General features: G+C 56.2%; 6 protein-coding genes across 6 annotated transcripts, besides 10 other annotated features; all 6 read right to left on the minus strand.

The window, feature by feature from the left end:
• The first annotated feature begins 32 nt into the window (after positions 1 to 32).
• Positions 33 to 99: a microsatellite.
• An 8-nt stretch (positions 100 to 107) lies between these two features.
• TraAM80_02609 (protein phosphatase 2A, regulatory subunit B) lies at positions 108 to 1,229 on the minus strand (the record flags this gene model as incomplete). Its single annotated transcript, XM_029379608.1, has 1 exon — positions 108 to 1,229. One exon carries the CDS (start codon positions 1,227 to 1,229, stop codon positions 108 to 110), a length of 1,122 nt encoding a protein of 373 aa, XP_029240530.1.
• Positions 1,230 to 1,354: 125 nt separating this feature from the next.
• Positions 1,355 to 1,385: a microsatellite.
• A 235-nt stretch (positions 1,386 to 1,620) lies between these two features.
• TraAM80_02610 (putative phosphatidylglycerophosphate synthase) lies at positions 1,621 to 3,462 on the minus strand (the record flags this gene model as incomplete). Its single annotated transcript, XM_029379609.1, has 1 exon — positions 1,621 to 3,462. One exon carries the CDS (start codon positions 3,460 to 3,462, stop codon positions 1,621 to 1,623), a length of 1,842 nt encoding a protein of 613 aa, XP_029240531.1.
• A 249-nt stretch (positions 3,463 to 3,711) lies between these two features.
• Positions 3,712 to 3,736: a microsatellite.
• A 33-nt stretch (positions 3,737 to 3,769) lies between these two features.
• TraAM80_02611 (uncharacterized protein) lies at positions 3,770 to 4,159 on the minus strand (the record flags this gene model as incomplete). Its single annotated transcript, XM_029379610.1, has 1 exon — positions 3,770 to 4,159. The coding sequence occupies one exon, from the start codon at positions 4,157 to 4,159 to the stop codon at positions 3,770 to 3,772; it is 390 nt and encodes a 129-aa protein (XP_029240532.1).
• A 15-nt stretch (positions 4,160 to 4,174) lies between these two features.
• Positions 4,175 to 4,213: a microsatellite.
• A 376-nt stretch (positions 4,214 to 4,589) lies between these two features.
• On the minus strand, positions 4,590 to 6,143 carry TraAM80_02612 (oxidoreductase; the record flags this gene model as incomplete). The annotated part of the gene is made up of 1 exon (XM_029379611.1): positions 4,590 to 6,143. The coding sequence occupies one exon, from the start codon at positions 6,141 to 6,143 to the stop codon at positions 4,590 to 4,592; it is 1,554 nt and encodes a 517-aa protein (XP_029240533.1).
• An 838-nt stretch (positions 6,144 to 6,981) lies between these two features.
• On the minus strand, positions 6,982 to 7,329 carry TraAM80_02613 (uncharacterized protein; the record flags this gene model as incomplete). The annotated part of the gene is made up of 1 exon (XM_029379612.1): positions 6,982 to 7,329. One exon carries the CDS (start codon positions 7,327 to 7,329, stop codon positions 6,982 to 6,984), a length of 348 nt encoding a protein of 115 aa, XP_029240534.1.
• Positions 7,330 to 7,895: 566 nt separating this feature from the next.
• Positions 7,896 to 7,948: a sequence feature (GA-rich).
• Positions 7,949 to 8,288: 340 nt separating this feature from the next.
• TraAM80_02614 (uncharacterized protein) lies at positions 8,289 to 9,572 on the minus strand (the record flags this gene model as incomplete). The annotated part of the gene is made up of 1 exon (XM_029379613.1): positions 8,289 to 9,572. One exon carries the CDS (start codon positions 9,570 to 9,572, stop codon positions 8,289 to 8,291), a length of 1,284 nt encoding a protein of 427 aa, XP_029240535.1.
• A 292-nt stretch (positions 9,573 to 9,864) lies between these two features.
• Positions 9,865 to 9,907: a sequence feature (A-rich).
• A 149-nt stretch (positions 9,908 to 10,056) lies between these two features.
• Positions 10,057 to 10,074: a microsatellite.
• Positions 10,075 to 10,080: 6 nt separating this feature from the next.
• Positions 10,081 to 10,102: a microsatellite.
• An 87-nt stretch (positions 10,103 to 10,189) lies between these two features.
• Positions 10,190 to 10,213: a microsatellite.
• A 417-nt stretch (positions 10,214 to 10,630) lies between these two features.
• Positions 10,631 to 10,653: a microsatellite.
• Positions 10,654 to 10,657: the final 4 nt, after the last annotated feature.

Here is a 10,657-nt window from a genome sequence, read left to right on the forward strand (position 1 = left end):
CCCTCCTAGAGAGAGAGAGAGAGGACAACATAAATAATAATATAATATCTATTATACCAACAAAACCAGCATAAAATGTAATTATGATAATACTAATAACACCCTCATCACGGTACCGCCGCCAGCCAGGGGAAATGTGTACCAAAGAGAAAGTGCTGTACAACATTGAACTTTCCCAGCACCTCGGCGGCGTACATTTTTATCATGCCTGTATATATCTTGCGCCACGTTTCCACGCCGCTGATGTTGTATAGCATGCTGCTGTGCTCAAAGAAAGGTCCCACCTTGTTGTCCCGCACCCATGCAACCTGCGCAAAGTAAAAGTATTCATCGGCGTGAAGCCGGACGGTGTTCTCCTCACAGACGTGTTTGGGCAGTATCACGCCGCACCCCTTTCCGGCGCTGGTGGGGTCTGTTGTACAGGGCACCTCCTTCCCGATCAGCTGCGCCGCGCCGAAAATGAAGGGAATGTGGTGGTAGTCATCAAGCCCCCACACCCCGTGCGACCCGGCCGGCTCCAGGTGGTAGTGCTTCTGCAGCCGCCGCATGAAGGTGAGGTACGCGCTGAACACCTCGAACACCATGCCCTGGCGCAGTCGCCGAATCCGGTCCCTGTCGTCCAACGGCACTGGCTTTGGTGGCGAAAATAACAGCGGGAGTATTGTGTCCGGCTCCGCGTGCAGCGTGCCGCCGGTGTCCCCGCACTCCTCCAGGCATATCGCCATGACGACAAAAAAGTGCAGTTCGTGCCCTGTGCCGTAGTCAATGCGGATGCTGTTACCGAAGGAGTCCTTAACGTATTCTGCCAGTTCCACCGCCAGGCAGCTCCGCCCCTCACTTCCGTCACCCGTCGTTGCAGGCAACGTCGCCACCAGCTGCTGCATCAGCGTGTTCACATCTGCCTCAAGATGCTGGTGAAAGACGCGAAACGCCTTATTGCCAAACCGCTGCTGCCTCATGTCCTGCAGCGGCACCTCGTCCACAATTTTGTGGAGGTGCGGGAAAAACGTTTCAAGGAAGAAATGAACGGTCGGATGCAACTCAGCGGGATTTTGCACTAACCGCGCGCTCCGTGGCGTCCCCTCGACCGCCTCCGAGCATCTCTGAAGATACACAATGATTTTAGCAAAGGACGCGGAATGGCGAAAGTCATGCATCAACTGCGGGTTCTCTACAATGTGCTTCTGCGGTACCGCAGAGCCGCTCCCCGCCAGCGCAGCCTCCTGCATCGAAGAAAAGAAAATGGCGCTTCCAAAGACTGCCCTCCTCCCCTCCCTCTCTCTCTATCTATCCCTTCGTTAATACCCTTCTGTCCACGCCTCTGCAGTTGCCTTGATAGTTCCCTTTTGTTTTGTATATATATATATATATATATATATAATATACACACACTTGCCTTGACGGTTACCAACTTCAGCCTTTCTCGCTGGTAAGGTTGCGGGAGACGGTGGGGGTTAAAGGCGTGGTAAAGAGAAGAAAGCGGCCCCAAAACACACATGCACAAAAAACAACAATGCTCACAACGCCGTCTGCCTCATGTTTTATTCTGTGCGGCTCCAGGCGCCTGCGTGCATTCCAATAAACGCTTGACAAACACGAGAACCACCGCGTCGCCGCCGCTCAGAGAAAATCCTGCCCCATCTGCGCGAGCAGCGAGACCACCGGCTGGAAGCTGCCCTGCGCCCCACGCACAAAGCGCTCCTCCGTCACGAGCGTCACCTGTCGCAGCAGGAACAAAAGTTCGTTGCGAAGCGCCTCGCGAAGGGCGTTGTTCGCAGTGAAGAGAAACACCTCCGCCTCCACGTCTTTGTGCACGGAGCGGTAGCCGTAATTCGTGCTCCCGTAGGCGACGAGGTACGGCGCCTTTACGCCTTTCCCCACGGCCTCACATGCATCTGCGCAGCCGGCGTCCTTCTCCTCCTCCTCCTCCTCCTCCTCCACAAACCACACGCCCTTCGCGTGAAACGTCAATCCACCGACACCAAACTCCCGCACTCGCACCCGGTCGGAGCAGCCGTACTCCCGCGTCAGATAGTAAAAGGCCCGCTCCAGCTGCAGGTAAAAGTAGGGAATGTAGCCCGCAAATCCTTTAGCCCCACGCCACCCATTCGTAGTGACGCTTGCCGTGATGAACTCGTACCGCGTCTCGCTCGCCAGCATCTCGTCCACAAACTGGGAGTAGAGGTTGAGGTAGGGGGAGGTGAGGTAAATCCGCGTGGTCGACGGGGCCTTGTGAAGCAGCTGCTGCACAACGAGAGAGTCGTGGAAGACATTCGCGCCCGCCCACTGCACGGTCGGAAAGAGGAAGGTGTCGCAGTCTGTCTCCGGCGGCAGGGCCTCCGCGGCCGCAACGGCTCGGGCGGCAAACTCCTCTAACAACTGCGTGGCGTGCACGCTGAAGGCAGCGCTCTGCAACGATGGATCGAGTCCCGCAGTGTTGGGAAGAACAACGAGGTCGCTCTTCTTGTGCAGCGTGGGGCCGTCGCCCAGCTTGCTCGTCCTGAGACCGCTGCTGCTAATCCTACCACCACCACCACCACCATTATTATTATTATTATTACTGTTAGTCTTATCCTCATGAGTGTTGCCCCCATCATTGTTGGAGTTAACGTGGCAGCCACTGGCAAACTCATTCCGGCACACAACACGGTACGACATGCGACACAACGTCTGGACAAGGTCGGAGAACCAGGCAGCGACCCGCGCGTTGTCTTCAACCAACACGTAGCGGTCCATACGTGTGGAGAAGTAGTCGTCAGAGAGGTTGGCGCCGGTTAAGATGGTGTCGTGGCCGTCAAAGCAAAATATCTTCGTGTGCTGCACACCCAGCGCCTCCTTCACGCGGCCAAAGGGCGCAAAGAGACGGTTCCAACGCGACGGCGTTTGGAAGAGTGACAGACGCACCCGCACCAGCGCCCGGTTGTCAACACCGGTGGCGCCGCTGGTGGTGTGGGCGAGGGTGAGCAGCTGCTTCAGCGTGCGAAGGTTGTGGCGGTCGTTCATGCGGTTGTGGTCGAGGAGGAGGCAAATGTCAAACGGTCGCCCCGCACGCGCTGCCTCCTCAACTTTGCTTTCGAGACACGCGACGAATTGCCGTGCGAGTGGGCCGTCGCCAACGTAGAGGGCAGACATGACGATGCTGCGACGCGCCGCCCGCACGCGTTTCTGAAGCTCCTCAAAGAATTCTGTGGGTCCCAGCAGCATGCGAACCGACTCCCCCCTCACGGGAAGCACGCAGCACGTCTCCTGAAGGAACGACAACAACTCCGCCTGCGGCGCATCCATGGATAAGAGAAACGGGTCCAACGGCCGCCTGCGCCCCCGGCTCCCCGCTGGGTAGAAGAAGCCAAGACCGCGGCTGCAGTCCCCCGGCGCTCCACCACCACGTTTGCCGCCGAAGAACTGAAACGTCAAAAGTGCGGCGACCCCAAGCACGATAACATACGCAATAAGGGCAACCATCTGCCGCACGCTGCAAAACACCTCGCGGAGACACCTACACACCTACCTCCCTGCATACGCGGGGGGAGGGAAGCAGAAGCAGAAGCAACAACAAGAGAAAAAAAAAAGCAGCTGCAACAGTCACAACGGAGATATTGTCCTTATTGTGCCCGGCGGTGGGAATACAGAGAGGCCGCTAAGGGCACCCCATCCCAACAACGCGCACCCACACTCACAGATACATACGTGTCTCGTGTAGCATTATTACTAGTTGTTGTTTTTTTTTGTTGTTGTTTGGCACCAACACCTCCGACGCCCCCGTTGCGCTTCATGCAGCCTCAGCAACCCCACAACCGTTTGCCACCAGTAACGCCATCAGCGACTCGTAGACGTGTTCACTGCCGGATTTTGTGCGGCATACAAAGGCCTCAGTGTAACTGAATCGCACCTCCACGGACCGCACATCGTCTGGAGCTGCTGCTGCCGCTACTGGGCGCCACGAGACGCACGCCGTCACGGCACGTCCCCGTGGAGAGAGCGGCCGAATCGACTCGACAGCATCCTCGGTATTCATGCACGTCAGGAGGCTTGCGCAATCAACGATCTGCGCGGCGAGCTCATCCGCCGCGGTGTATTGCCTGTCGCCATCATCACTGAAGCACGACAACGCTAATGATGACGCTGTTTGCCCACGTGTCTCACGCTGAGCGTCGCACATGAAACTTTTCTTTCACCCCCCCCCCCTCCTTCTCACCTTCCTTCTCCTCCTCCTTGCCTGCAGCAGTGGTGAAGAAGCAAAACCGTTCAGCCGCCGCAGAGGCGTACACGCACACACGCACAGGTGCAAAGACAAAATCCCTCAGAAAGAAACAGTTCCGTTTCCTCAACTAACGCTCTCTTTCCCTTTCTCTCTCTCACACACACAGGCTTAGTCTTTTCATTTGTTTTTCTCTCCTCCCCCTCTCCCTCTAATTTTTCTCCCCCCACAATGCAGGGCATTATTTCGAAATGTGATGCCAGTGTTAGTAATGATCGAGTGTGGCAGCAACCACTGGGCCCGCTCCTCACACCAAAGAGGGTTGTGCGGGAACACAGCGGCTGTACAGCCCCGCTACTCCCCCTTTTGCTCTCCTCGCGAGTTAGCCCGCCTATTGCGCCTCGCGCCTCGCGGTAGCTTTTGGTGGCGCTTGCGACTTCCGAACAGGCTCTGCGTTCGCGAGCTCTACAGGGTGCGTTGTGCAGCCGCTGAGGTCAGCCGCTTTGCCGACGGCTTTTCGCGCCGCACTCGACATTTCCCAGTCACGGAGAATCGCCGAACGACGCGTACGGGAGTCAGCACAGAAGGCCTGCGTGAGCAGCCAATCGCGTGGGGCGGCGTCGTCTTCGCGCGTGAGGGAGCCTGTGGCTCGGTACACAACGGCCGTGTTTGCAAAGACCTCCGCCGAGTACTGCGCCACAGCCTTCACAAAGAGCGGGTCCGTGCGTTTTTTCTGCTCTTGAACGCGTTGAAGCAGCGTGGTGATGTCCTCCTCCAGAGATGCGGCGCTCACGCGCAGGTTCACGTGCGGAGCGGCCAGGTTGACACTCACACTACTGCCCCCGACAAGCACCGCCGCCATTGAGCTCTGCACCCCCATGGACACTTGCGCCTGCGAGTGCGCCAAGAGTGGTGTGAAGGACCGTCGCATCGCCGCCTCGCAGGAACCTCCGAGACTCGAAATGACATCGAGCTCTGCGTCAAACAGCTGCCTCGCGTAGGGGTAGTCTATGAGACGCTCTGGCTTCGAGCGGTGCGGGCTGGCCTTTAGCATCGCTGTACCGTGAATGACGTCGCGCGCGTGCCTTATCCCTGCGGAGAGCGCGTGCTTCGCGTGTATGCGAAGCGCGACGGACTCCACCAGCGGCAGGGGCTCATCCACGGCAGCAGTAGCGACAAACGAACTCAGCGCCTCTAGACTGAAGCGAGCGCATACCAGCTGCGAGAGTCGCTTTTGCACAGCTGGGTTGCGGACTAGCAGGGCATCGTAGCGCATCGTGTGGGTGGCATGCAGAGCGCAGATTTCCTCCAGTTTGCCGAGGATGCCTCTGCACACCGCGGCCGAGATAATGTTCTGCTCAGCGGCAAAGGCGTCCACAGCGGTAGCGGCGTCTGAAACGACCGACGCCTCCGCCTCGTTCAGCGTCACGGTACGGAGCCCGCCGCCAACGATGCTGCTGCGCACCTTTTCACCGGACTGCTCCAACGGCACCGTCAAAAGTAGGGCTTCCCCGCTTTCCTTCGACGCGGCAAGCCGCACAGATGCCGGGGAACGGCCCTCCTGCACCAATGCAAGGAACGTCCCACGCAACGTAGCACGGGTGGGGTCGTTGGCGCTCACCACAGCTCGCACCATGTCCTGCGATTCTGAGAGGGCGCACCACTCTCCCACCCCATAGGCGTCCTCCAACCAACCCATGCAGGGCAGTGCCATTGCCTTTGCTCGTACAGCCTCACTCTTTGCCAACAACGCCCGACGTGCGTCTCCAGCCACTGACACGTTGGTCCCGCTGCCGCTGCTTCCTTCAACTGCGTTGCCTGCGTGAGCCGCCTGCGTCCCCTGCGACGAGAAATGGTGCAGCATCAACATATCCGCAAGTCGTCCCTGCTGGATGAGCGTTGCCACGAAGTCCACGCGATTGCGGAAAAGCAGCACACGACGCATTGTTTTTTTTTTTTTTTAGGCTTCAGGCACAAAGAGAGACGACAAGAGTAATAGTGTTTTTTTTCCGTTCTTTTTTCCCCCCCTTTTTTTTTAAAGCGAGCAGACAACGACAAGTGAATAGTCAAATAACGCAATGTCTCCTCCCCTTCGTTTTATTCTTATTAACGCCCCCGCCGCCTTCCTTGCCAGCGGCTGGAAGACCCCTAGATTGTTGCGTGTGACTCTGCTGCCGAGAGCAGACGAAAGGGGAGGGGCAGAAAAAGAAGAAGTAACGGGTGGGAGTAATGATGGGCAGCGGCCAACCGTCGTAGCGGCATGAAGTGCTACAGTTCGCTTCTCCTTGCGGTGTCGCGGCCGCAAAGGGATACGAAGGCAGGGGGCACACGTCAGCAAGAAGATGAGCTTTCTTTGTGCATGAGGCACACGCACACACACATAAAAACAAATATGCGTAAATAATAAAAAATCAGAGGCGGATTCAAAAGGTAAGTTGGAGACTAGCACATCCCTCGTCTTCGCTGGGGCGTCAGCGCCATGGCACCCCCGCATGGCCGCACCGCCCGCTCCCTACTTTCTCTCTGGCTGCTGGAAGAACGGAGGCTGGGCGCCGCCACTGAGACGGTGCGTGTGTGTGGGGAGTTGGGAGTGGGGGCAGTGCGGGTGATGAAGGTGCCCACCCCCCACCAAAACGTACAGATAACATTGTCCTGCTCTCCGTGTGGCCGACATCTCCTTCGTCCCAGCCTTCCCGTGCATTTATACTAACTTCCCCTCTCCTGCTTTTCAGACCATTCGTGTGTGCCCCCTCGCCCGTGTGCAAGTTCACTCCCTGTCCCTGTCAGATGTCGTCTGTCAGGTTTAGCTTAACTTTACCGTCGCTCGTGTTGTCAAACGCCGGCTGGCCAAGAAACGGGCACGTGGCGCAGCGGAATGCATCTCCCTTCGCGCAGTTGCCGCAACCACCGGCTGGCATCTCCGGCATCTCCAGTGTTTCTCCCTTCGCCAGCATTTCCCTCTCCAACTCAGCCCGCCCGCAGGTGCAGTTCTTGCAGGCGCGTCGTCGTGTCGTGCAGTCCTCTCCTTTCGTAGCCTCCTTGGGGGCACGGTCCTCTTCGGTGAGCAGCGCGTCCTCATCAACGGCCTGGCGCGTCTTGAGGCTGAACGCCTGCGTCGTCATGGTAGACATCACCACAACGCCTTTTGATCCTTGTGTGCGTGTGCACGCTTTAGAGCAGAAGAATAACTAAAACCATCGAAAAAAAAAACAACAACAACGACAGGCCAGAAAGATTGCAAGAGACGGCGTACAACTTCCGCATAAACCGGTGTGCAGACACAACCACGTTCATCCGTGAGTGCGTACCAGTGGATATGGCACACAGGTGCACGTCAACACAACAACATCGCCATTGGCACAATGCTTCGGCGCACTCACGCCCCAACTTCCCCGCCTCATTGAAGCTGCGACCCTTCGGCGCCTGCGGGAGGGATATGTAATGAGATAAGCGGCCACCCTGAGATTCACCACGTCTCAAGCAATGACGGCGGCAGTTATACAAGCGGCCCAAAGGTATGGTATTCCCAGACAACGGTATCCTACCCCTCCCCCCCACCTGCCCCACCGCCCCTTCACTTGGCCTGTCGAATCATTCTTTACTCATCCCCCTGTTTTAACCTGCTGCGCCTCCTTCGACAGGCAACGTCGTCCCCCGCACACACCCCGCCCCTCCAGCCAAAACAGCATTCACAGCGAGAAAGAAAGAGAGAAACCAATAAAAACAAACAAACAAACAACAAGAAAAAAACGGTGTTTTTATTCATTTATTACCATTCTTGTTTTTTTTACTTTTGCGGCCCACGGGCTATCTTATCTGGTGCACAATTCCCTCATGCCATGCGGGTCTGTGGGCAAGCGCGAAGGACCGACAGCGCCCGGGGGGCACGGGAAACTACTCGCAGCTAAACGGCAGAAACGCATGTAAGTGTTGATGCACACGCCAAACCGGCCCAGAGGGCCACGAAGGAAGGACAAACAACACACCTCAACGCATCGTTTTCACTGTAACGATGTATAAAAAAGTTGCGATTTCTGCGTGCAGGTCAATACCCCCCCCCACCCCAATTCACGACTCTGCCCCTGCTCACTCAAAGCGCCTGCTTCTCCCCGCCTGGAAGGCTCATACGCACTTCTGGACCCAGTGAAACACCCTCCGCAAAGTCAAGTACATCAATCTCCATGCCCTCCGCAAAGTGAAATGGGGCAGTCTGTATGCTCGGGCGATTGAAGTACCACTGAGGGCGGCTGAAGCTGCCGTCAGGATTTAACACAACGTCACCGTCGGTGCTAGTTGTGCCATCCTTCACCGGGACCATCCGCATTCGCTTCTGGATGACCCCGCAGTACTTGTAGAGGTCCACGATTAATTCGCTGCAGCTGATCTCCGTCCCCTGCTGACGCCCTCCCGTCCATTCATACAGTTTGGGGTGAATGAAGCTCAAAATCATCAGCGGATTCTTGTCCATTGGACGGCCGACATTTTCGCAGATAAAGCTGCGCAATAGACGCTTTCGCTGCGGCGTCCACTCAAACCCCTTCAGTCGTCTCACGGCAACACGGTTGTAGCACCAACGCTTCCCCTCGCGGCCAAACAAGCGGTGCTTCGCCTCCACAAGCTGCACGCACTCATGACGCACCTTTCCATCCACGTCGGGGGCGTTGATGTCAAGGTTATCTACCGCCTCCAGCAAAATAGCCCCGCGCTTTTGTTTCCGCTGCCGCATGGAACGCTCCCTTTGCAGCATGTCGGCAATCGTACCGGATGAGAGCAACTGCCGGTGACCCTCTGATGCCTCCACTGAGATGCTGGTGGTGGGAACGGAGGACTGTGACGACCAACGCTCCAGCTGAGCCGGCTCCACCACCACCGACGCGTGCGAAAAGCGCAGGGCAGCGGGCCGCATAAGACTGTACACAAACTGTGCCGTGGTGATCTTCCAGCTCGTGATGCCGGTACCCATGAGCAACACCACATCACCCTCGCGCAGCGTCGGTTCCACTTCTGACCAGTCCTCCAGCGGGTACTCCTCGTGCGGCTGAAATAGCTGCTGCACAGACGCCTCCATCCGCCACTCCACCAGTATGCAGAGCGCAACGTAGCCAACAAAGAGGAGAAGGGTGCTTGTGGCCACGGTTAAACACTTCCTAGGAAACCGTTGTGCGCGAAAGCGGCGCCACCTCCTCTGAAATGGGTACAACAGCCACTGCGTGGGCGCACCGCCTTTGCCGGTGGATGCACCAAACCTCGATGCGTCGCCAATAGTGATAAAACGCCTGCTAACAACGTTAAAGCTACTACTAGTCCTACCGTGACGATGCAGCAGCCACTGCAGCTGATTCCGCTGCCTAACAACGATTCTCGCCCACCCCATGATGTACCTTTAACAGATACCCAAGGAGCGAGAGTGAAATCCCCCTTCTTCTACTTTTTCTGTTGTGCGGATTGTCTTGCGTCTCCGACCCTACTCGCCGCAGAGTGAGACAAGGTAGCGGAGGAGGAAAACGACGCTTTACGTAACAGCAGCCCTCAGCAGAGGGAGATAGACAGGGGGAGAAAGGGAGGGAGAGCAGGACCTTCCAATTCTTCGGGCCTTTCAAGGGCCGAAGCGAGGGTAGTGCAGAGAAGTGTGCGGGCAGCAGAGGCGTGGGAAGGAGGTAAGCAGTAAGAAAAAGAAAAAAAAAAAAAAACAAAAAAAACAGAAAACAACGGCAACGCAAACTTACACATGCTTCCTCTCACTGACCTCTACTTTTTCCCGCCACCTTCTCTTCCCCGCGCCTTCCTCAGCCGCTTTGGCTAGCAGGGAGTCAAGGGGGGCGGGGTGGAGGAGCAGAGATCTCGTTCGTGTATGCCGTTGTGTGTGTGTGTGTGTGAAGACAAAACAATCAAACAAACCAACAATGAGGAAGCCACACCAAAAATAAACACAGTTGCAGACTTAATATCGTCGGGTAATGAAACGTAAATAAAACAAGAGTACAAAAAAAAACACACACACGCACAGGCACACACTCCAAGAGGAAGGGAGAGTGGGCGAGGCCCGAATGACCGCGCAGACATGTACAACACTCAGAGCCCCCAGGATTTAGTCGCCTGCAGGTGGGCGGCTGACTTTCGAACGGAGGAAAAAATCGAAAAACAAGAAGAAACATTCACAACGTCTTTTGTTTTCTTTTTTTCCGTTTTTTTTTGTCTGTTTCGCTTCATTTTTTGATTTTCACTTCAGATAAAGTTCTCTTCTTGTTTTCATGCATATATATGTGTATGCGTAAATATGTGTATTTGCTTGTTTCCTCCCTCGCAGTGGGTTTTTGTCTCGCTCCCACCACCACCACTGCCCCTGCCTGGTAAAGAGGGAAACACACCTAACCGGGGGAACACCAACGACACACAGGCGGAGACAACCTCCAGCCTCATTTCCTAACCCTAATATATATATATATATATATATAATTG

The sequence above is a fragment of the Trypanosoma rangeli genome (genome assembly GCF_003719475.1).
Source record: "Trypanosoma rangeli strain AM80 chromosome Unknown Tra_15.4_contig_00061, whole genome shotgun sequence".
NCBI lineage: Eukaryota > Euglenozoa > Kinetoplastea > Trypanosomatida > Trypanosomatidae > Trypanosoma > Trypanosoma rangeli.